The sequence below is a fragment of the Phalangium opilio genome, unplaced genomic scaffold (assembly GCF_054372755.1).
Source record: "Phalangium opilio isolate 3A_F unplaced genomic scaffold, DU_Popi_V2 ptg000079l_1, whole genome shotgun sequence".
NCBI lineage: Eukaryota > Metazoa > Arthropoda > Arachnida > Opiliones > Phalangiidae > Phalangium > Phalangium opilio.
The window spans coordinates 5,949,015-5,973,614 of record NW_028324187.1 but is presented as its reverse complement, the minus strand read 5'-3'; the positions used below and the strand labels follow the sequence as shown (position 1 = coordinate 5,973,614).

Below are 24,600 nucleotides of genomic sequence, written 5' to 3'. Positions count from 1 at the left end.
CGTTGAACTCAAAGAATAGTTTACCTTTCGCTTTCAATTGGTAACAGGTTCAGGGCCTCTATCAGTTAAGCTAAGCCGGCTGGGGATACATACATAAAAGTTGACCAAATACTAGTGAAAACTAAAAAAAACTCGTCTCAATACTTATCAATTGAACAGTTACCGATTGTATGGGAGAAAAAATAAATAAAAAATAAACTAAATCCATTGAAATTGAATAGAATTAATTAATCTTTATTATTGATTAAAATAATTATTTAATTACAAGTACAATTCATATTTTTAAAGTTTAGCCATGAAAAACTCCGTCAGAGTTTGAAGATCGTAATTATCCAAAATTTGTAAGAGTGCCGGTACGCGAGTCTTAACGTTGACACCCTTGAATTTGTGAATGTCAATGTACAAGTCGGTTATCATACCTACAAGATATCTCAGTTATAATTAATTTAATCGTAATTAAAATCATGTTAATTGTTGTACCGTAAATTCTTTCCAAATATGACGGTTGTCTTTTAAACTCTCGCTGTAATTGGTCGGAATGTTCCAATATGTCTTTGTATTCTTGGGACAAACAACTTAAATCGTTTTCGTGAGCTTGCAAGTCCTAGAAAATTAAATTAGGCCTATATTAAGTAAGTGTATCATAAGTTAGGGTTCAAAGGTTAAGTTACTTTGAGAGCGTCTATAAGTTGAACTCTCTTAGCCAGTAATAACTGATACTCCAATTTAGGGTGAATTAAGTCCAAAGTGTGTGGGATACTATCCTCGCTTATATCTAAGACATTAAATTAATTAACCCTAATTAAGATAAATAATTAGGGCTAGATAATCTCATACCGCACGAAATATCCACTTGAATTTTATTTTTCGTTGCCTCTTTCGTTAAAATATCTTTTAAAATAGATATGGTCGAAATGCTATCTGATTTGAATATAGATTCACCCCTCCTGTAATTAGTTTTAATTTTAATTTGATTTAATTATCATTTTGTAATCAAGTACTTGTAAAAACAAGAGAGGACAGTTCCAAGGAAGGTAGATACGAAATAAAAGGTGGAACACTCTCCCGCTGGTGTTCTATCAGGGACTTCCGGTAAACAAAAGACGATCCAGGCGTGCATTTCGCGAAGTGTAAAATTACCGCGTAAACTCAGTACGTTTAATGGCCTGTAAATAATACTAAATTAGGCTTAACACTAAGCCTCGGCAATAATAGTCTCTATTATACAAATCTTCATTGAAGCTATGCATCCTTCTGTGTAATGATAAGGGTTTAATCTGGTATCGTCGGACCTGGCAACATTTTGGTTGCAATCTCGGTGTTATGTAAGCTTGAAGGGTCCCGTATTGACCCTCGATTGAACGAACTTTGACCTCAAGACGAGTGGTATTCGCTTGGCATCGATAGGTTGCTAATAGGAAGTTACCACTCTAACGCGCAATCAATCGATTACGTTGTAATTAGAATTAGGGTTAAGAATGCCTTATCAATGGACGGCTAACCTCTGGACTACAAGTGCTGTAACTAACCACCGCCGAGTTTTTCTCACTGTCCAGTATGTCAACTGGGACGTCACTCTATTAGTTCAAAGAAGTTAAACTGATAATACCAAAGAAGTAACAGAAAGCTGAACTAAACTAACTTGAAGTAGAACATTATCTATGGCAGTTTCAACTTCTATTGACAGGACGTATGACGCATCTTCATGACTCAAATGAAATTGGTCATTAATATTGAAAAATGGTACGGCCGAAACGCCCCCACTGTCTGATTGGGCCAACATTTGATAGTTATCCCGTTCCGCGTTAACCCTTTTTTGAAGTTCTTCAATTTCGGACCTAAAATTTCGTATAGTAGGCTTAACTTTAAGCCTTGATTCAAAATGGCGGTGCTCAAAGCTAAAGAATAGTGCAATTTACTTTAGGTTTTTAAGGTAAGTGTGCGGACCGTGTTTCCAGTGCTTTTTGTACGCGAGCTCTTTGCAAAGACCGAATAAGAATCCTTAAGAATAATTAATTGCATTGTGTTTTGAAAAACTTAAGCCTTGCGTAATTAAATTTTAAAAGTGACAAACGAGTGACAACTGACAAGTGACAGGCAGTTAAGAGGCTTAGTTTTATACCTTAAACGAAATATTTTCTGGGCTGATTCTTGGGTAATTAGTAGGTAATTAGGATCGACGTGTTTTTCAGCTGCCTCTGATGATAGCCCAAATACCCATCCTGATATACATATAGGTAATTAAACAGGGTTACATGACATTACATTTAATTTAAACGGTTTTTTTTTCTTCTAACCTGTATAAGTTGTGACTAGTATTTCGTCGTAACCCGATGTTCCCACAACGCCACCCAAAACAGACGTGACGCTTTCACCGCAGTTCTTACCATAGAGAAAATTTATAGTAAATTAGGACTTACTTTATTCGCGATCGATGCGACAAGGCTTAGTGGGTATTATTTTAACACCAGCTAAATCTTGCAGTATGAATGGGAGAGGATTTTGTCTTACGTATGTGTATCGAAGTGTTGGTTCCTCAGTTTCATCAAAGCTGTAAACTTCAATGTTACCATCGTTTCTACCCACAATTAGATCTTTAGTACCGTCCCCCGTGATGTCATAACTATCCATGCACGTTATGCCTAACATTTAAAATTATTTTGTTAAGCCTTCGCTTGTGGCATTCCCTAAAATTATTAATAGTATGCTATAATAACCTCCTCTTCGCTTAGTATTGGGTATCTCCCAACGATGGTTAGGCGTGAATCTAAATATTAAATACCTAATTAAACCTTATTCGCGACTTTAACTAACGTAATTACCTTTCGAAATTAAGTTAATCGTAAATATTAAACCTTACCGATCTAATTCCCTGCGATGGATAGCGTCAGAAAGTGACGTATTGTTATAATTTTGCAATTCACGCAGTCTATAATATTATCAAAGGAAAAAATACTACGTTTCTTAGAGTGTGTTCTGTATAAAATTAAGTGTTGTTAGCGGTTAACACACCCTATATCGGCTAAAAATCGCGAATGGGACAAATTATGTAAACTTTATTTTACAATTATATCGTATTTTATATTTTATTGGTGTTTAAATTCTTTAATTACGGTTATTTATCGTAAATTTACTTATAGTAACAACACAAATCGGAGCAAATGGAATATAAACATGATTATAACTTGTTTTCAATGTCAAACACGTGGGAAAGTCATTTTTGAATTTGGCGCCAAATTCACAGGTAAATAAAAAACTCTGGGCATCAATTCAATTCAGATCAGTTCTACCCTCAATAGGAGGATTCAGAGTTATAGTCGTCTGCTAATTTTTAAACGGGCTAAGCCTTGGCCTAATTATATGTCAATCTCGCCGCAAACTGCTTAAACCTATTTTGCCTTAAGAATAAGCTAATTAATCATTATTGATGTTCCATTAATGCTCAGAACAACTCTTAATCACTACAAAATTAAATTAACTTGAAGTTAGAATCATGCCAATTACCTTTCCAGAGTTACTAGACCAAGTTTACCATCACTAGTCCCATAAAGTAGATCCTCTCCATTCTCACCTTATTAAATAATGATATGATGCTTTCATTTAATCTTAATTTAAGTTAATTATAATTATTAAAATTACCTCCATCGTTTTGATACAAAGCCAAACACGAGGGTGTACCCTCAACTTCAACTTCATAAATGCAGTTTGAATCCTAAATTAAAATTTAAATATTACCCACTGTTGAGTTTAATTAATTAAAATCTCCATTATAAGTTAACCTTTAATATTCTTAAAACCCTATCTTGGCAAGCAAGAACGGGTATATTAGCTCTCATTTTCTCAACGGGTAAAACAATTAAATCATTAATTCTATCCCCAGATAAATAATGATGTTTATCCATACAATCAAAGTAATGATTATAAATAAAATTGCCACAGAGAAATAGATCATTTCCTGAAACATGCCTAAATTAATAATATAAGATTAGCTTAGTTTTAATTAAATTAAATGTAATTTAACCTACATATTAACGATAGTTTCAGTCATATTGCTATCAAATGAAAGAAATTGTTTGCCCTTTTTTGTAAATCCTTGCACTTCATTCCCGGAAGCTATGAAAATTTTATCTCTAGGTGTACCCAAAGCTCCCCCGAGTTCTAAACACGTTATTTTAATTCCAGTTGAGGTTTTAAATATTGTCTAGAAAGAAAATTGAGGATTTAAGCGAGATAAAATTAAAATTAATTTAATTAACTTAATCTAACTTGAATATCGCGTTTTTTAACCGCGAAACAATGCAAAACTCCATTATGATCAGCCGTAACCACCTTTAAAAATCAATTTAAACTTAAATTAAAGTTAATTACGATTAAATTTAACCGTAATTACTTTTTGACACCCTTTATATTCGTGCGAAGGCAAAAGTTTAGTTGTCTTGGGCGCTGTCACTCCAACCTTTTAAATGTAAACAAACAGCCAAGGCTTAGCATTCAAAATTAAATATTACGAATTATTTCAATTCTATATTAACCCAACAGTCACACCTGAACGTAATCAATTCGATTTAAGTTTAATTCCATCATTTTAACGAATTTAATTAGGTTTAATTGCTATTTTATTGTGGTGTTTCTATGATTCTGAGTCTGTAGTTGTACCCTTACGAAATTACGTGTCCCTGCAATATTTATTGATTTTTATACGTTTTTGAGAAATAAATTAAATCAATAATCTTCCAGCTATGCCTAGTTATTTTAATTTAATTAAGACTTAAGAGGCAATAAAATAAGACATAAAAAGTTATAAAAAAGTTTGTTTATCACATATGCAAATAAAATCCATCTACTTTGATGGTATTACAAAAAAAAAGAAAGAAATAAAAAACTTTATTTGAGAAAATAATAAAAAAAATTTTGAGAAAATAATAAAAAATTTTTGAGAAAATAATAAATTTTTTTGAGAAAAGAATAATTTTTTTTTAAAGCTTGCTTTTTATATTTTTTTTTGGGCAACCGAAGCAGCCATTAATATCAAAATTGTTCATTTGTTTTAAACTTAAAACAAATATTATTTTATGTGTTTTAAACCATCTGTCCTGATGGAATTGCACATTTCACTTCGACAGCTTTTATTGCAAAAATGTATTGGGAACCAAGAGAATATCTTTCATTTGCTCCTCTGAAAAATTCTTGTGCAAATCACAACCAGTTGACTTTCTCGAGAGTCTAGCCGAACGACGAACTGGAGTAAATACTGCGGTTATCGGAGTAGCTTCCTCCTTATGAATCCTAAAAACAAACCAAAAAAAAAAAAAAAAAATTAATTAATTAATAAAATATAGAATTAATAATCATGATTTAGAAGAATAGTATCGTACTCCTGGACAATTTTAGACGAATTATCAGCTAGAGTAAACCTTATCAAGTTTGTTTCAAAAATATTTGAAGGGTCCAATTCAGGTTTCTTCACACGTGGAGTACCATTAACAGAGGCGACCCTTGACCTTTTGTTGTTTTTCTTATTAGAGAATGGAATTCTACTCTTAAATGCGTCTAAAGCATCTTGTAAGAGTTCATTCTAAAGAAAAGAATCTATTAATTAATATTTAAAACAAATCAACCCGTGAAATGACTAATTAAACTAATTATAATTAATTATACCTCATCTTCTGAGATTTTAGACGCAGCCTCTTCAAATACCTTCATTACCGCTTCATAATCGCCTTTCTTTTCTTCAACCAAAGCTTTGCATTCCCAGAAAGAAAATTTTTTTGTGAAAGGGTTTGAACTTCCAATATCACTCAACCATTTTTCAGCTTCCAAAATGTTCCCACCCTAATTAAGATTAAATCATTAAATTTAATAATAATTAGAGGCGAAATTGGGTATAATTTGAATACATTAAGAATTGATTCTTTCAACTCTTTCAAATCGTTTTCAGTTGGTTGTACTTTAGGCTGTTGAATTTCGCCAAGATTATTAGAAACTGTAGCAACGGGAGTTTTCTATATATTTAAGAATTTTGTTAAGAGGTGATTAATTTAGATATCTAATTAATTAATTAATTTGTAATTAGTTAAACCTCTTGGGCTTTCTTGGGTGTGAAAAACAGTTTTTGTCCAGATTTTTTCGGGGTATGGTTTGTTGCAGATTGATCAACTCCCAAACAATGCAAGTGGCGTTGTTTAGAGGTACTAAATCCATTGCTGAAATTATTATAACAGGGAACTTCTGAAGAATTTTTATATTGAAAATCCCAGCATAACTTTTAAAACCAGCTTATCCCTGACGAAATTTTACCCATATCCCACTCTGTGTGAAATGTTCCGCCATATTGGTGGTGGAAAGTGGAATTGTCGCCATAGAGTAGCGTCGGTAGAGGGGGGGGGAGTAGACTGTTTATCCCTCCCTCTAGGCGCGCTTTTGTAAGAGAGGATACTGTACGCGCCTGGTAGGGGGGATGACACTGAGCTAGAGCTAGATGTCAGTTCTACATATGCAAACGTCATACCCTTCTATCTCTTAGCTCAGTGTCATCCCCCCCTACCAGGCGCGTACAGTATCCCCTCTTACAAAAGCGCGCCTAGAGGGAGGGATACACAGTCTACTCCCCCCCTCTACCGACACTACTCTAATGGTATGACGTTTGCATAGTAGAACTGACATTACTCTATTTTAAGCCACACCTCTGATCTCTAACAGCTCCCTATTATTATAATTACCTTAATGGAGTCCTTGGCAGGACTGGATGAATCTTGGTGTCGCAGTTAGCAGGCACTTTGAATGAGACAGTCTTTAAACCATTCTTAGGCACTTCCTCCTTATTGTCTTTGGTTGGAATAACGCGTGTCTCTTCATCATCTTCAGAAGGTTCAACTTCAAAAGTTTCATCCATAAAGACATTATCTTGAATTTTTTCATCATTAGATTCGTGAGTTGGATCTTCCGAGCTTGCAGCAGCCAAACCTTCAAACTTCTCACTAAATAATATAATTTTCTTTATATCATCCTTTAGCCTTTTTTCACTTTCGACTTTGGCTTTTTTCAATGGCGGTTCCGTTGGTGTTTCAAAATCAGCTGGTGACTTTTTGTCACCCGTTTTTGGCTTCTTTCTGCGTGATCCAAATGTTTTACTATTACGTCGCCTGGCGGCTTTTTTTTTCTCTTGATCTCTCTCGTAAGCTCGTTGCTTCAGATCATCCAGGGAGTGACAATAAGGAGGTTCATGGCCGCGTGACTTAAAAATGTAGTATTGAAGCAACGGATTGAGGGTGTCACCCTTAGAGGTACTTGGTGTCGGATTATTCAAATCCTGGATGAAAAATACCTTTTGATCAGGCCGGACATCATCCTGTTTTTCTTTATCCTTTTTCTTCAGTCCCGTGTCGATTTTTGCTTTGACGTTGTAGGTATTTGGTTTAACAAGCTGACGTTTTGCAGTTGAAGGTTCGGCAGCAACAGAAATCTTTGGTTTAATAGAGTTAGATGACGGAACGGGTCGCCTGACGATGCTTTGACGCTTGTTAGGGGTCTGACGTGGTTTTGACGTTGGTTTTTTAGCAATGGCCACTGGCTGGGCAGTGAACCTGAAGAGATAGTAATAAAAGTAGATTAAACGGGAAAAGCCGCCTTTTAAAGAGGTCAAGAGACTTAGAAACGCGTAAGTAAACTTACTTGACAACTCCTTTATTAATCGAAAGAGGTTGCGCTTTTACTTGGGATGGTTTACGAACAGGCTGCCGAACTGGCCGCTGTTGTTTTACTATAGCAGCTGGTTTTGCAGCAGCGGTACTAGTACTTGGCTGAGGTTCTGGGTTGTTGTTGTTGATTTTACTGGTGGGTTTTCTTCTCAATCCAGTGTCTACTTTGGCAGCAACTTGGTATTTGCGTCGTTTGTTTGTGGCAGGGGTTTCTGTAGTATTTTTTTGATTGACATCCTTTTGTTGATTGCCATTGGGGCTTTTACGTTTATTTGTTAAACCATTGGTTTTGGTAATTGGATTAGCTGGCGGTTTCATATCGTTAACTTATAAGTCCAAAATATGTTGCTTATAAACAGAGTACCGAACAAAGGAACCAAACCAACAAAGCCAAACAGAGGACAATCTTAAACTGAAACTTTGCTATAACTGAAGTTACTGAACGTAAAAAAACGTTACCGAAACAATTTAAATTGTGTAAACGTTTCTTATTGGTAGAGTGTTCGGCAGTTTCCTCCAATAAAATCGTTTCAAAATAGAAAAGAGCGCCCAAACTGCAGTGCTGCCAGGTTTTTAAAATGTTTAGTTGCACCGAACGAACTATAAAATTTCTATATTAAAATGGCTCATGGATATTTTCGGGTGCGTTTCGGTGTCAAAGCAAAGAAACCCGTTTTTGGCTAGATAAATTTCCCATTTTAGCAGCCTTGCTTGTAAAGAAAAACTCTACTCAAAAATCTCAAATGGACTCTTTCTTTCCAATTTCGAAGCGAGTTATGGCCTAAAAATGATAATTTTAATTTCATAATATCGTTAATCATTAGAGTATTCTATTAAATCGTAAGAAATTATAATAACTATGTCTGCATATAAAGAGAGGTCAGTTTTCTTTATTTTTTGCTAAGCCTTGGCAATATTTATGTTAAGAATTGAGAAGCCAAGTTCAATAACATGGTGACGGTAACACCCCTTTTCTGTCATTTTAAGGCTGTCAGAATTTCAACAGCTGTTAGAAAAAGATGATATCGATATTAAGGAACTTAAAAGGCTCTGTTTTAATGGTAAATTAATTTTAATTACCCCTCATATTAATTAAAATAACCCTAACCACCTTCTCAGGAGTTCCTGATGACAGTGGTTACCGTCCAATATGTTGGAGGGTGAATTTTTTTGATTATTTAAACTGTAATTTATAAAATTGGTTAATTAATTTTAAATTTTACATAGCTCCTATTAAACTATCTTCCATCCAAAAGATCATTATGGTCAAACTATCTAAAAAAACAAAGGGAATTATATGACCAATTTGTATTGGAAATGATTGTTGAACCTGGTTATAATAATGATGATAGTGTTGTTGAAGATCATGTAATGTTTATAAATGATCCCTTTAAAATAAATCCGAAAATATAAGCTTCCTTTTCCCCCATTTTCTAAAAATCCAGCCTCTAAATCCTAATCCCGATAGCAAATGGGTAACATTCTTCCGAGACAATGAAGTTTTATTACAAATTGACAAAGATGTTAGGAGATTATGTCCAGATATATCTTTCTTTCAACAAGCCACCGAATTTCCATGTAAAAGAATTGTCGAAGGTTCCCAAATTGAAGCCCTTAGAAAAAGAATAGCTCAAACTGCGTTAGCGTCATCTAGTGTCGCTAGTAACCGTAAAGGAATCATAACTAATGTAATTAATTTAATTACCCCTTTATTTTAATTTAAGGTATAAACAATTAGCTATAACGAGTTACTTAACTTAGACTGAATTGCCAAAACGAAAAACTGCCAATGAAGAATATGTTTATTTAGAAGAAGGTCAAGAAGCACATTGGGAAGTTGTTGAAAGAATATTATTTATTTATGCCAAATTAAATCCTGGTCAAAGTTATGTTCAGGTTAATAGTATTATTATTATTATTATTATTATTATATTAATAATGTAGCTTGAGTTTTAATTATTAACATCTAATTGTAATTAAAATAAAACTTAAGGGGATGAATGAAATTATTGGACCATTGTATTATACATTTGCTTGTGATCCAAACCCTGAATGGAGATGTATGTTTAAAACTAAAGGGAAAAGTTCAGTTAACGTAACATTATACACCTTAAAAGAACGGCCTTTTTCTAAATATAATTAAGAAAGAATATTAAAATAATTATATTTAATTTTTCTTAAAAACGAGGACTACCGCGCCATTGCTTTAGTGGCGTCTGCTGCTGCGTGATCGAGTTGGCTATGGTGTACTTTACCCCCTCCCCTTACCTCTCAGCCTGTGAGAATTCAGCCAATCCCTGTTGGGGTGGCTATCAGACGTCACTAAAGCAATGGCGGCGAAGTAGTCTGCTGCTGCGTGATCGAGTTGGCTATGGCATACTTTACCCCCTCCCCTTATCTCTCAGCCTGTGAGAATTCAGCCAATTCCTTTAGGGATGGCTATCGACGTCACTAAGCAATGGCGGCGCACTAGTCCTCGTTTTTAAGACTAATTAAATGCTAATTATTTTGTAATAAGAGATGATTTATTTATTTTTAATATTATTTTTCCTTTTATATTTAGTAAAAACTAAAAAGGCTGTTATTTTAAGGGTTAATGTGAAGAAACATGGGCTTTTCTTTTAAAAATGTGTTTAATTTTAATTTAATTGATGTTAATTTATAGGTCACGCTGAAGCTGATTGCTTTTTTTGTTTCACACATTTGATGTCTGAAATTCGAGATTTTTTCATCAAATCTTTGGATGATTCCGCGACTGGAATTGGAGCCATGATGGCAAAATTGATGGAAATGCTCAAAAGTCAAAATTATCAATTATGGTTACGTTTGGAAGAACAAGAGCTCAAGCCTCAGTTTTACAGTTTTCGTTGGATAACCTTGCTTTTATCCCAAGAATTTCCATTACCAGATGTAATTAGAGTCTGGGATAGTTTATTATCGGATGATTATAGATTTTCCTTCCTTAATTATGTCTGTTGCGCCATGCTGTGGTAAGAAATTAATCTCATCTTTGTTTAACTCCCTTTTAATACCGTTTTTCTCTCAGCCTTTTAAGTAATCAACTTCTAGTGGGTGATTTTCCAACAAATATGAAATTATTACAGAATTTTCCGTTGACGGATATTCATAAAGTCTTGGCAAAAGCTGTAGAACTTCATAAGTAAAGAAGAATGTCCTGTTAATTATAGGCCTACCAATAATAAGTTACAAGGAATTATTAACTTATTCCTACACATAAAGCAATATTAATCATGAATAAAGTTTATATTCTTGTGTTCCTGGTTCATTTTTGGAAATTATTCTACTATTTTTCTTTTCTTTTTAGCCTAAATTTAGGCTTAAGGGATTATATTATATGCCAGTATAGTTTAAAAGGGCATTTGTTATTTGTAAAATTTATCGAAATATTAAAATATTTTAAGTACGGAGTATATTTTTTATTCTATAATTATTAATTTCCAATTATTATTAATTATTAGCTTCATCAATTAATATTTATTCGAATAGCCGAGGCTTAGATGAAAATCCATTGAGGTTTACTCTCATTGGATGATTGGAACTCGCATCGCATCACGTGGTGGCTCATTTGAATTTGAAGGTGAGCCGTCAACGTGTGAAGAGGAACCCGACAATTGGTTCAAATAAAGTTAATTGATGAGTAGTTATACGGAATTTTTAATTGAAATTAGTCGGCAACTAAAGCGATATAATTAAAATAAACTGACCGGAAGTGTAACGAATGGTTCATTGGAAAAACTTGACTCACTCACTGAGCTCGTCTGGTAAGCCTTGGCCAAAGAAATATTTCTGTAGTGCATATTTTGTTTCATGGGAAATGTTTATGTGGATATTTATAAGAAATCCACCTTACCAGCGTGGGAAAGAAGGCGGTGGCAGAGAGAATTTAGAAGGGGAGTAGAAGCCCCCCCCCTTTGACCATTAAACGTGATGACGCCCAAACAAGATGTCGCGTTGAGCTTTTTGGGGTAGGCGAGTTTCCGGTCACATGTTCTAAAATCTCTCTGTTACAAACGCATCATACCGGAAATCGACCTGCCTAGATAACGTTTAGCAGACGACGTTGCGCTACATTCCAAACCACCCTTTCTACTCCCCTTCTAAATTCTCTCTGGCGGTGGCACAGGGCAAATGACCAGTTTAAAAATTAAATCGGAGGGGGGGGGGGGTCAGTGGTCCACGAGACCACTTAGAAAATTCAAGGGCAGGGATGCCAGATTGAAAACCTTCAACCCGCCAAAATCAAATTGGAAACAAGCCCAAAAAACCGCCAATCGGTGTTTCGAAAAGAAGCCCAAAAACTGCCTAAGATCTAAACTATCCAGCCCAAAAACAAGCCAAAAATTTATCTTGAAAATTTGAAATTCGTTTTTTTTTTAGAAATTTTAATGCATATTCTATACTGACACCATTTTTAAAACCCAAAACAAAATGAAATCATAAGGGTAACCAGAGTCCCGAGTTCCCGACATTGATTCAAATATTTTAATTATCCACCTCTTTAGTTTAGCAGACGACATTGCCCTGGTCAATGGTCATGGGCCAGTTTATTTATTCCAGGCCAGGGGGATCGCTGGCCTAATGTCCAGTTTAAATAAAGTCCTTATTTCCCACCCTGAATCACGTAGACCTCCCCGCCATTCTTCCGAGTATTCCTCCCGCCATTTTTCCGAGTATTCCTCCCCCCATTTCTAGCTACCCACCGGATCTAAACTGTTCCACAGTTAGCGCGTCTATTTCTCTCATAATTTCGCATCCTCGATGTCCCCAGCATCATCCTTCCTTTTGTTTATATTTGATTCAAAAACAAAAGACAAGGCAACAAAACCATTTAAATAACCATTACCTCGATTGTATCGTGATGAGAGATTTAATACCGGCGGTTGGTTATTACGTCAACCATAAGTTTATAAGATATGTTCCATAAGTGTGTCACTCGTTACTGAGAGCTTATCATGAAGTGACGTAGGTGAAACGTCATAGATTCTCGTAAAGCGACGCCTAGTGGGGCGCTGTCAAAGGCTTAGTACAGACTAAAGAGGAGGATGGACTGCAAAACCGAGTGTAGTCAATTCTCACGTCGTTCTTGAACTAGCTCTCATTAAGCCTCTAACATTACGAAGAATGGATAGTGACATACTTATGGAACATATCTTATAAACTTATGCGTCAACGAATGATAAAAACAAGACGACCTAAGGGCTCGTAATAGCAGCCACATCGTACATAAAATTTGTGAATAGCCCCTCGATGCGCTACTTTTAATCGTGCTAAAATGATTACCCTTAATCCTTACTTCAATAAATTTATTTATGTTATAATTGTAATAGTGCGACAGAAAGAGAAATTTTGAGTGAGTAGTCCCTCGATGCGCACCCTTAACATTGCTAAAAAGATTACCCGTAAGACCATTCTAAAAACAACAATGCTAAAATGAATAGACACAAGTAAACCTTAATATCAGAACAGAACATTTTAGTAATTACCCCCCCCCCCCCATGATCAAGTTACCTTTAACAGTGCTAAACTGATTACGTACTTAACGCTCGATTAATACACGTACAGAAAGTTTTAGTTTACACCATAGACTTATGCCGACGCATACTTTTCGCATCTTATAAAATTCTAACATGAACTTATGGTCAGAAGCGTTTGAAAGAGAAATAATTCGGTAAAACACCCAATAATTGTTATATCCCGGTGCCTTATGACCATTCTAAAAATAGCATCAGTTTATACTTGCTTTTGCTTTTAAAATTTCCCTCGATTTCTTTGAATGTTGAAATAGGGTTTGGAAAGTGTGATTGAAGGCGTAAAATCCTTATTGTCGACGGGTGACAGAGAATTTAAAGGGAGTAGGAAACCTCCCATTTAAATTAAGTCAAAATAATGCTCTCTCTCGCTTTAAATATATCAAGCAAACGAAAAACTCAATTCACAATGCTTAACCACAATTAAATGCTATGCTTATACTTACAATTATAATCCCCTTCCTCTTAAAATACACGAAAGGAAAATATCACCTCACCACAATTCTCTCCCATTCACTCTCCCTTCAATGACGAACGAAACATTTTCACGACAATGACACCGAACACCACCACCGGCAACAACAACAACAGGGCAGGTCAAACTAAGACCCACATCGTAGATGTTCATCATATTTATTGTTATTTTGGCTTATACCATGATGCTTCGAATTCCCATGTCGTTTGTTCGAAAGTGTATTTCTAAACATATACCTTCCTCTCCGGCATTTACCAAAGAACATCTTGCGTGCCTAGGTTGGACCGTGTGATCCATCAGGGATCCAATACAGGTAAAATGGAGTCCCATTGGGATACTTCTTCTTTTATGAATCTTACCGCGTCTTAGTTGTCAAGTAGGTAATTTGAAAGTTAGGAAGGTTAATGACTCGACGCGTTAGCCAGTAAAGCGTGGACGCGTTAAACAAGAGTGGACAATCACAATTAGCTAAAGTATATGACTTTGATTACGTCTATGAACACACGAGTCATATTTCCTTGTCTATCAGGCGTAATCATAAAATTATCTTCGTAATATCAGAAGGGGATAATAGAAGAAGGATGACACACTCTATCCTCTTAATACTATAGTTATGTAACGTCATTCTTCCCGCTCATCAAACTTCAGATGGGCATCGCACCGTAAGGTGATTTCTGTAACTGTTTGGCTCTAAATCCCCAGAAATCAACCCACAAACCTCGTCTTGGGGTGGGACAAATATCCTCAAGCGCGTAGTTAAATAGTTAAACACTAATAGAGTAATGATGCGGTTTAGTAACCTCGCTTCAAATGTTCCGATGTTGGGAAGAGTGACGTTACACTTACTCCGCTTTGTGGTACACTTCTCTCGAAGAGAAGTATTATATACTTTTGGTAATATCTCGAAAAATTAACAAATGCGAAATTAATATTAAATTTAAATTTGATCGGGAAGATTTTGTATCTATAGCTGCTTTCCTGCCAATCATTTTATCATTTCTGTAAAGGGGAATATTGGGCGTGTCCTTGTCGTTAAAAGGACCCGTTTGAATATCCGGTGACCCAAAAGAACTCGTGGAAACCAGGATTCAAGATGTCTGAATTTCAAACCTATGTTTTTTTTAGAATTATACCATTTAAACTGACTTAAATGTTAATATTCAATATGGTTCCGATATCCATTTTCGGCTAATAACTCTGCAATTATAATTTCATCTTCTGACTTAGCAACGTTATTTTTTATAAGAAAGGACCTTTTTGAAATTTAAACCACGTATTAAGTGTGGATTTTTTTTTTTTGGTTTTTCAAAACACTAACATAATATGAAAAAAGACATCCAATAAACAAAACACCCTTATAACATTAAAGGCAGTATCAAGTCTTTTCTAAGGGAGCTACCTAAATGATATGATAACTTCGGAATAAGTTACTTAGCACGTTTGCTTACCCTGAGTATATACCATTGCGAGCGTGTGCGTTGTCAGTGCAGAATCCATTTGTAATAGGCAAACGTCTAGTCAGTATTAAGCCGTTCTAGCTTTAAGAAATCGAGAAAGGCGAGATAACTTCTGGCTGTAACAATAAAAGGTGGGCGTAATGCTAAGACGCGTCAAAAAGCGCCAAATTTAGAACAAGTTGAAGCGGGGAGAAATGAGGTAAGGTGCAGAATAGAAATTAGATACATTTTCTATAAATTATAGCTACACGTACACTATTTAGGATTCACGCTTTTTTCGGTGTTTTTCGAACCTTCTCAAAGACGCAATTTTCATCAGATTATTTAGATTTTATTTTCAGAATCTGGATGTAGGAACAATCACGAACACGCACCTATCCACGCTAAGACTTCAGTTTCCAGCCGAAAACGATGTTTTCCATCCAAGAACCCAAATTTCCGGAAGCGTGGGAAAACTTCGTACTAAGTAGGCGTAAATGCCAACGCGCGTCAAAAAGCGTCAAATTTACAAGTTGTTTATACTTTATAAATGTACTATAGAATAAATAAAATGAAATAATTGTTCGTCGATTTAATGAATCTCATTTTTATTGCTTTTCTTTTCATTAAAGTTACAGGCTTATTTATATATTTGATCATTACTAAATAAATCACTTTTTAGCACTGTCAAAGGCAGTGCGTCGAGGGGCTATTCACTAATGAAAATTTTCTTTCATTGGTGATTCCTATTGATGCTTTTAAAAAGGAAAGGGATTCTTTGGGCATTTAAAATGGATGGGGATTAAAGGTTGCGTCTGGATTACGAGTAATTATCGAGGGGCTACTCACTAAAAACTCGTTAGTGCTTTTAAACAGGATTGGGATTTTGGGTTACTTAGGGGCTGTGGGTTATTATTATTATTAATATTAACGGATAATTAAACATTAACACATTTGCCATTAGGGGCGCTGTATACGTAGTTACGTATTTACTGACATCTAAAAACATGATAAAATTCTGCTAGACATTCGTGTAAGCAATATGTAGTTCATAAATTGCCGTTAGGGGCGCTGTATACGTAGTTACGTATTTACTGACATCTAAAGCATGGTAAATTTCTGCTATGACGTCATATCCTGTAACAGCAGGGGGTCACAGCAGGGGGTAACAGTATGGAAACAGCAGGGGGTAACAGTATGGAAACAGCAGGGGGTCACAGCAGGGGGTAACAGCAGGGGGTTACAGCAGGGGGTACCAGCAGGGGGTCACAGCAGGGGGTCCCAGCAGGGGGTAACAGTATGGAAACAGCGGGGGGTAACAGTATGGAAACGTCATATCCGGTGACGTGTCATGACGTCATATCCGGTGACGTGTCATGACGTTATATCCGGTGACGTGTCATGACGTCATATCCGGTGACGTGTCATGACGTTATATCCGGTGACGTGTCATGACGTCATATCCGGTGACGTGTCATGACGTCATATCCGGTGACGTGTCATGACGTCATATCCGGTGACGTGTCATGACGTCATATCCGGTGACGTCACCTATGACGTCAACGAGGTAATTGACTTGTGACGTCACGACAGATGTTAATGGTAAAAGGTAATGATTGTCCATTCAGTTAGGCCTAGCGTTCATTCATATAGGCCTAGAGTTCATTCATTTAGGCCTAGCAGTGTTCAGCTATTTGGATTTCGTGCCCGGGATATGGCGCACCCGAGTCCGCGCATAGGAGCTTTTAGCGCCCCCCGACGCAGGAAATTTACGCAGTTGTAAGTTGCAGGCATAGGTTAACCGGTTCATTTCGTTCCCTGGAAGCCGTCGAAGAGGGTCGCTCGGAGAAACCTTTCCCGCTCTGCTGATGTGGATCGTGATCCCGGCTTTTGAGGTCGATTCTTGATCGTTCCGCCATTTCGTTGATCGTTTTTGCTGAAGACGCAAGCTGAATTCGAAGCTCTTCAACCTATTTGGCAGCCATTGCTTCGCCTCGTGGTGCTTTAACAGTCCGTAAGCCTAACCTTTACAATAATCCAAACTCATCTAGCTCCCCTTAAATTATTTATTTTATTTCAAGTATTTAAATTAATTAGGTAGTGTTAAATGTTAGTGAATTTTATTTATTTATTAAAAATCAAGTACCATAAATAAAATTTTACAACGAGATGTTGGACAAGAGAGAATCCCTTAATAATTAGTTTAGGAGATATTATTTAAAGATATTAAACGGGGTACGTAATTAATTAGAGATATCGCGACAGATTTTCGGAAATCAAGTCCCGCCGAACACGAGGGCCGTTGCCCTAAGCCTTGTACCATTTAAATAATCGTTACTTAACGGATTCTGTCTGTGGGAATAGTTTTAAAATAAATGAATAGCAGGGTTTTCCTAAAATTAGTTTAGGGTCTATTATTAAATAATTTAGAGCTAAAGTGTCAGATTTAATTTCGGAAATCAAGTCCCGCCGAACACGAGGACCGTTGCCCTAAGCCTAATTAAGCCTTCTTCAATTTAATTCTAGTTATTTACGGGGTATATCTGTGGGTATAGTTTTAAAATAAATAGCAGGTTTTCCTTAGATTAGTTTAGGGGCTATAATTAATTAATTTAGAGCTAAAGCGACAGATTTTCCAAAATAAAGTCCCGCAGAGATCATTTTAAGACACGAGGACCGTTGCCCTAGGCCTAATTAAGCCTTCCTCCATTTAATTCTAGTTATTTACGGGGTATATCTGTGGGTATAGTTTTAAAATAAATAGCAGGTTTTCCTAAGATTAAATTAATCAATTATAGCCCCCAAACTAGAGCTAAAGCGACAGATTTTCGATAATAAAGTTCCGCAGAGATAATTTTAAGACAAGTGGACCGTTGCCCTAGGCCTAATTAAGCCTTCTCCCATTTAATTTAGTTATTTACGGGGTCTATCTGTGGGAATAGTTTAAAAATAAATAAATAAATAGCAGGTTTTCCTAAAACTAGTTCAGGGATTATTAATTAATTTGGAGCTAAAGTGTCAGATTTTCGAAAACCAAGTCCCGCAGAGATCATTTTAAGACGCGAGGACCGTTGCCCTAAGCCTAATCCCATTTAATTCTAGTTATTTATGGGACCTATCTGTGGGAATAATTTTAAAAGGCCTGTTTTCCTTAAATCAAATTAGGGGATATTTAAATTATTTTCATTATCAAGCTACATATTTAATTTAAAACTAAACGGCAGTTTACCTAAAATAAGTTTAGGGGTTTTTTCTTATATTATTTAAATCCATTTTGTTGGGCCCAAAAGTAGGCAATAGTTTAAGATGTGTTATTAATATGTTTTCATTTATAGATGCAGCTGATATTCTTGGATTTTTCTGTCGCTGGTCATTTCTAGACGGATCATTCCAGATGACTTATCATTCCTGATGACATCCTTTGCTGGATTGATGTTGCACGATGATTTCCGCTGTTCTGGACTCGCTACGTATCATTCCTGATGACAACTCTTTGTTGGATTCCGTTACACGATGTCTTCTTCCGGACTTGCTATCTCTCTCAACATTGACTCGAAGATGCGGAGAAAATCATCGAAGCTAGAAGACACAAAATACATCTTTTTTACTTGCAAATTTTACATGTAACCACTTAACTTAGTTTTTTTTCTTGCAAATTTTATTTGTAACTACTTATTATTTTTTTTTTGCGTTCAAACTTTAACTTACGAAACTCTTTAATAATTTTTTTGTTCGAAATTTTTGTAAACACTTTGGTTTTTTTGTTTCTTATTGAATAAATTTTGCCTTAAACCTCGTTCTTTCTTTTCTTGAATTTTTTTTGATACTAGACTTGGTTTCTTTTTTTAAAAGTCTGGACTTAGGGAGTTTTTTTTACCCCTTTTTTCATAATTTTTACAAAAAATAAAGAAAATAATACAATAAAAAAAATTTTTTTTTTAAAAAAATTTTTTTTATTAAAATTATTAAAAAATATAAAAAAAATCAAAAATTGTAAAAATAAGCATAAAAAATGTCAAAAAAAACTACCCTAAGTGTTTTTCGACTATTTTTGTTCCTTCCCCAATATCGAAACTTTAATTTTAAACTTAAGCTACCACCCCCAAAGTAAGCCTTGCGAGCCCAATTTAACTTTTACAAGTCCCTGGGACAAATCGGGAAACGTAAAATTTAAACTAAGGCCCGCTGTAGAGCCCCCAAAACCAGGAAACTTCGTCCTTAGAATGGGATTTCTAATGAGAGTCCACTTGCAGACGTCCATAGCATGGGATTTCCAATGAGAGTCCACTCGCTGTCGTCCATAGCATGGGATTTCCAATGAGAGTCCACTCGCTGTCGTCCTTAGCATGGGATTTCCAATGAGAGTCCACTCGGTGTCGTCCACTTCTTCCTGCGCAAGAAAAATTCGAATTACTATTTGGAAAAAGGCACACGAATAACTTGAAATTAATTACCTTAATTAGAAAATCCAGTCGAGTATTTTCGCTAGACGTAACGGCAAAATGTTCTACAAATGACTATTTGTTTGGCATAAAAGGCACACTCGTAACATTAATAGGGAAAGAATACCATAAAAAGCTCAGCCTCGCCTTAAACCCGCTTAAAATCGTGTTTACTTTTAAAGGACAAAGCGTATAAGCAACCTTCTACCTTAAACATAAATCATAAATTTATTTAAATCCTACAATACTCCCTCAAGGAGTTGCCAAACGCTTTTCCCCTAAAAATATTTATAATTAAAACCATAAACTAGATACTTTAATACCGGAAAGGGAATCTCACCCTTGAAATCCTGATTACGCCTTCATTATTATTAAAAGGGAGGGCTAGGACCAGTGCTCACCTATTCCATAAGTAAGATTTTATTTATGTCCTGGCGAAAAGAAAAATCCCTAAAACTTCCAGGACACAGCGCTTCCCTTCTAACAATAAATAGAATAATAAATAATAAACTAAATATCCTAATAATTAGCTGTCTAAATAGTTTTGGTAATGAGATTCCCTTTCAACGGATAAAATCAAAGTGTAGACCTCAATTAAGAAGGGGATTGTAATGGCTTCATTAACCTGATTAATATTGGGTGCCTTTTGCCAAAAAAATAGTTATTGATTCTAGAACCCAACATAAATTTCTCCTTTGGAAACAGATGGTAGCTATAAAAAATAAAATTCAAACAATCAAATACAGATTAAAATTGTTATCAACTTAAATAGCACAAGTATTTTCAGGGCCGGATTAAGCAATTTTGAACCCGGGGGCCGAGATAATGCGCGCCCCCTTAAGTCGAAAAAAAAGGAGCAGCAAATGTTGCTAAGGGGGGAATAGTTTGACTCAATGTGCCCCCAACAAGCGTTGCGCCCGTGGGCCAGTACCCCCTCACCCCCCTCCCCTAAGGGGTATGTTTTTGAACATTTTACTTATTTACTCGGCCCCTGTTTGTCTTAATCCCAAGTCCTAAGTATGGTTGGATGGGGGGGGGCATAGGACTATAACATACTCAAAGGGAATCGCTAGTAGAACCAGAGTTGTGAGCCTTCAAAGTTGGGTGCAATGCTAATCCTATGGAGGGGGTATGTTAACGAACACTTTCCTCAATTAATTGGCCCCTATTTACTCGACCCCCAAGATTTTAGGGGAAGCCCTCACATGAGCAGTTCCCGTATGAGCGGATTTCATAACAGCAGTTCCCTAAATATTGGTTCTCGAAATGGCAGTTTACCCGTTACAGCAATTACCGATACATCGGTTCTCAACAATGTTACGCCTTTTCGAAAAAAATTACTGCTTACAATTATCTACTTCCGAAATAAAATAACCTTTCTCGAATTATAATATGTCCTTTCCCAAAAATTACTGTTTACAATTATCTACTTCCGAAATAAAATAACCTTTCTCGAATTATAATATGTCTTTTCCCAAAAATTACTGTTTACAATTATCTACTTCCGAAATAAAAGAACCTTTCTCGAATTATAATATGTCTTTTCCCAAAAATTACTGTTTACAATTATCTACTTCCGAAATAAAAGAACCTTTCTCGAATTATAATATGCCTTTTCCCAAAAATTACTGTTTACAATCATCTACTTCCGAAATAAAATAACCTTTCTCGAATTATAATGTCTTTTCCCAAAAATTACTGTTTACAATTATCTACTTCCGAAATAAAATAACCTTTCTCGAATTATAATATGTCTTTTCCCAAAAATTTCTGTTTACAATTATCTACTTCCGAAATAAAATAACCTTTCTCGAATTATAATATGCCCTTTCCCAAAAATTTCTGTTTACAATTATCTACTTCCGAAATAAAATAACCTTTCTCGAATTATAATATGTCTTTTCCCAAAAATTACTGTTTACAATTATCTACTTCCGAAATAAAAGAACCTTTCTCGAATTATAATGTCTTTTCCCAAAAATTACTGTTTACAATTATCTACTTCCGAAATAAAAGAACCTTTCTCGAATTATAATGTCTTTTCCCAAAAATTTCTGTTTACAATCATCTACTTCCGAAATAAAAGAACCTTTCTCGAATTATAATATGTCTTTTCCCAAAAATGTCTGTTTACAATTATCTACTTCCGAAATAAAAGAACCTTTCTCGAATTATAATATATCTTTTCCCAAAAATTACTGTTTACAATCATCTACTTCCGAAATAAAATAACCTTTCTCGAATTATAATATGTCTTTTCCCAAAAATTACTGTTTACAATTATCTACTTCCGAAATAAAATAACCTTTCTCAAATTATAATATGTCTTTTCTCAAAAATTACTGCTTACAATTATCTACTTCCGAAATAAAATAACCTTTCTCAAATTATAATATGTCTTTTCTCAAAAATTACTGCTTACAATTATCTACTTCCGAAATAAAATAACCTTTCTCGAATTATAATATGTCTTTTCTCAAAAATTACTGCTTACAATTATCTACTTCCGAAATAAAATAACCTTTCTCGAATTATAATATGCCTTTTCCCAAAAATTACTGCTTACAATTATCTACTTCCGAAATAAAATAACCTTTCTCGAATTATAATATGACTTTTCCCAAAAATTACTGTTTACAATCATCTACTTCCGAAATAAAATAACCTTTCTCGAATTATAATATGTCTTTTCCCAAAAATTACTGTTTACAATCATCTACTTCCGAAATAAAATAACCTTTCTCGAATTATAATATGTCTTTTCCCAAAAATTACGGTTTACAATTATCTACTTCCGAAATAAAATAACCTTTCTCGAATTATAATATGTCTTTTCCCAAAAATTACTGCTTACAATCATCTACTTCCGAAATAAAATAACCTTTCTCGAATTATAATATGTCTTTTCCCAAAAATTACTGCTTACAATCATCTACTTCTGAAATAAAAGAACCTTTCTATCCTGGTATGAGAATTATAAACTGACACAGCCTGAAGAATAGTACAATATTTAAGTGTACTTTAAAAAAAATTCATAAACAGGATCGGTTAGTAGGTCACATTACTGATTAACTAATCACGGAAAAAGGTAGTTTTTGAAACCAACGAATACAACTGTATTGTTAAGAAATGCCCAAATTTCAACACAAGCACCAATATTTCTAAAACAGCTGTTTTTTGGAATCGCGGTTGCTATTTCGAGAACTGCTCATACGAGGTACCCCCAGATTTTAGAATGGTTGGATGGGGAACTCAATGCGCCCCGAACAAGCCTTATATTAATACGGTTTAGAGTCAATCTTGAAATATCAATGAAATAATCACTTTGAATTACTTTTAAACCGACTTAAAAGATTGAATAGTAAAACCAGGAATAAATGCAATGCACAATTAATAAGATTAAGGAGTGCTTAAGCTGGTTTTTACGGGCATATCGGTGGAATAATCTTTTACCATGACCCCTTGTGTGAGGGATAGAGGGGGCATCAGAAAAATAAGTTTGTTTAGGGGAGTTTAAGATTTTGAACAAGCTTAAGAGGTCAAAATATTTGCGACGCGTTGTTAGGGAAGACCAACCAAGAATAGAAAATCGTAATTCCCTTGGTAGGTGTCGGAGTCTAGTTGGGATTCGGGAGAGACAACCCCGGGTATTGTCTAGATACTTAATATCGATAGCGGAATGGGGGTAACGTTTAATTTCCATTCGGTTGCGATAAAACTTTGATATTTCATATAAATTAACCCTTAATATATAAATAAAATATTTACCTGGAAAGATCTCTGTAGCCACCATTGAAATGGGCAACAGCTTCAAGCCAACTTCCCAAAAGACATAGGACACTAAGCCTTGGTCGTAGTAACACTTGCACGATGCACTGCCAACGGCAACGTGGGCCCTAAGCCTTGGTCGTATTTCACAAACGTATTTGGCACGGTTAAGCATCAATTTTCCACTTGCGACGCTTAATTTTCGATCGGTTGCGATAAAACATTGGTATTTAATACAAATTAACCCTTAAAATATAAATAAAATCAAAATATTTACCAGCAAAGATCGCACAGAAAATCGCAGCATCCAGTTTTCACGAAAACGCCCCAAAAATAACCCAGAATGAATCGACTTATTGGTTCCAAACATGGACCGCTAGATGGCGCTGCTAAAGTTAGGCAGACCTCAAAATATAGAGTGCTGTCAGAAGCGCCGGTGTGACGTCACCCATGCTGTTTTCCCATAAAGAAAAAACGGTAACTGTCTTGGCCGCCCATTGCTAAATGCAGACTCGTGACGTTTAACCTTGGATCTGACGTCACAACTGACATCACTCTATGGCGGGAGCGTGCGTTTCAATTTTAATGTTTCTATTTTCTAATATAATTAATAATTCAGTTAATTATAATTTAATAATGTCTTCTAAACAGCCCAAAACACTATTCTCCACTTTTAAAAAGTGGTACTGGAGTTTATGGATTCCTACAGCTGGAAAAACCACCCTATAAACTTGTTTGTCTCATCAAGGCCAACTTAGATTACCGGTCGTGGAAGGCCTGCCAGCTTTACCCGAGCCCCATGTTAAAAAACGACTAGCAAAAGTGCCCCTAGTTCCAACTTTCGCCGTTAGGTGTGCTACCAACCCAGTTTTCCTCCTAATGCTTTTTGTATGGGAAGAAAAATTTGGAAGTGGACTTGGTTTTGGAGCATTTTTTTATATATTTACCGATTAAAGAACTCCAACTTTGAATGTTGATTATTCGTCAAATAACGGACGGCAAATCATGAAATTGGTCTCAAAATATAGATTAGAACTTACTTGACTTCTCATTTAAAACTTGGCCACGAAAAAAATCGGTAAATATTATAAAAATGCTCTATAACCAAGTCAACTTCCGATTTTGCTAGTAGTTTTTTAACATGGGGCTCGGGTGAAGCTGGCAGGCCTTCTACCACCGGTAATCTACGTTGGCCATGGTCTAATACATAGTTTACAAGGTATCCTTGTGCAA

At 35.4% G+C, this 24,600-nt stretch overlaps 4 protein-coding genes and 2 long non-coding RNA genes across 9 annotated transcripts; 2 read left to right on the top strand and 4 right to left on the bottom strand.

Moving 5' to 3' along the window:
• Positions 1 to 207: 207 nt before the first annotated feature.
• LOC149654431 (BBSome complex member BBS7-like) lies at positions 208 to 4,695 on the bottom strand. Of its 3 annotated transcripts, none has more exons than XM_089845950.1 (20): positions 4,546 to 4,695; positions 4,391 to 4,456; positions 4,267 to 4,329; positions 4,026 to 4,201; positions 3,780 to 3,966; positions 3,640 to 3,712; positions 3,505 to 3,571; positions 2,861 to 2,929; positions 2,718 to 2,767; positions 2,512 to 2,642; positions 2,298 to 2,382; positions 2,123 to 2,222; positions 1,643 to 1,838; positions 1,503 to 1,577; positions 1,228 to 1,430; positions 1,002 to 1,166; positions 838 to 947; positions 672 to 775; positions 481 to 604; positions 208 to 419 (listed from the first exon to the last, which is right to left on the bottom strand). In XM_089845950.1, exons 1-20 carry the CDS (start codon positions 4,582 to 4,584, stop codon positions 283 to 285), a joined length of 2,220 nt encoding a protein of 739 aa, XP_089702076.1. In that variant the 5' UTR covers positions 4,585 to 4,695; the 3' UTR covers positions 208 to 282. The 3 variants fall into 3 exon arrangements, with proteins under 3 accessions (XP_089702076.1, XP_089702077.1, XP_089702078.1); XM_089845951.1 differs by lacking the exon at positions 2,123 to 2,222 and adding an exon at positions 1,920 to 2,001; XM_089845952.1 differs by lacking the exon at positions 4,546 to 4,695 and having other exon boundaries at positions 4,257 to 4,329; positions 4,391 to 4,458.
• A 98-nt stretch (positions 4,696 to 4,793) lies between these two features.
• Positions 4,794 to 8,156, bottom strand: LOC149654430 (uncharacterized). Its single transcript, XM_089845953.1, has 7 exons — positions 7,672 to 8,156; positions 6,720 to 7,583; positions 6,080 to 6,203; positions 5,898 to 6,002; positions 5,659 to 5,832; positions 5,376 to 5,575; positions 4,794 to 5,286 (listed from the first exon to the last, which is right to left on the bottom strand). The coding sequence occupies exons 1-7, from the start codon at positions 8,013 to 8,015 to the stop codon at positions 5,127 to 5,129; spliced, it is 1,971 nt and encodes a 656-aa protein (XP_089702079.1). The 5' UTR covers positions 8,016 to 8,156; the 3' UTR covers positions 4,794 to 5,126.
• A 256-nt stretch (positions 8,157 to 8,412) lies between these two features.
• LOC149654429 (TBC1 domain family member 13) lies at positions 8,413 to 11,125 on the top strand. 2 transcript variants are annotated; one of them, XM_089845967.1, is made up of 9 exons: positions 8,413 to 8,576; positions 8,685 to 8,758; positions 8,817 to 8,857; positions 8,925 to 9,065; positions 9,143 to 9,385; positions 9,459 to 9,593; positions 9,691 to 9,757; positions 10,363 to 10,687; positions 10,802 to 11,125. In XM_089845967.1, coding segments are annotated over exons 1-9 (1,047 nt in total). In that variant the 5' UTR covers positions 8,413 to 8,556; the 3' UTR covers positions 10,803 to 11,125. The 2 variants fall into 2 exon arrangements, with proteins under 2 accessions (XP_089702093.1, XP_089702092.1); XM_089845966.1 differs by having other exon boundaries at positions 10,744 to 11,125.
• LOC149654428 (uncharacterized) lies at positions 10,312 to 13,187 on the bottom strand. Its single transcript, XR_016370600.1, has 2 exons — positions 12,123 to 13,187; positions 10,312 to 12,032 (listed from the first exon to the last, which is right to left on the bottom strand). It is a non-coding gene; the product is annotated as an uncharacterized LOC149654428 (long non-coding RNA).
• Positions 13,188 to 16,704: 3,517 nt separating this feature from the next.
• LOC149654427 (uncharacterized) lies at positions 16,705 to 18,953 on the top strand. Its single transcript, XR_016370601.1, has 2 exons — positions 16,705 to 17,171; positions 18,493 to 18,953. It is a non-coding gene; the product is annotated as an uncharacterized LOC149654427 (long non-coding RNA).
• On the bottom strand, positions 17,261 to 24,468 carry LOC149654426 (uncharacterized). Its single transcript, XM_089845974.1, has 5 exons — positions 23,645 to 24,468; positions 23,368 to 23,561; positions 20,225 to 20,311; positions 19,612 to 19,642; positions 17,261 to 19,547 (listed from the first exon to the last, which is right to left on the bottom strand). Exons 3-5 carry the CDS (start codon positions 20,281 to 20,283, stop codon positions 19,251 to 19,253), a joined length of 387 nt encoding a protein of 128 aa, XP_089702100.1. The 5' UTR covers positions 20,284 to 20,311; positions 23,368 to 23,561; positions 23,645 to 24,468; the 3' UTR covers positions 17,261 to 19,250.
• Positions 24,469 to 24,600: the final 132 nt, after the last annotated feature.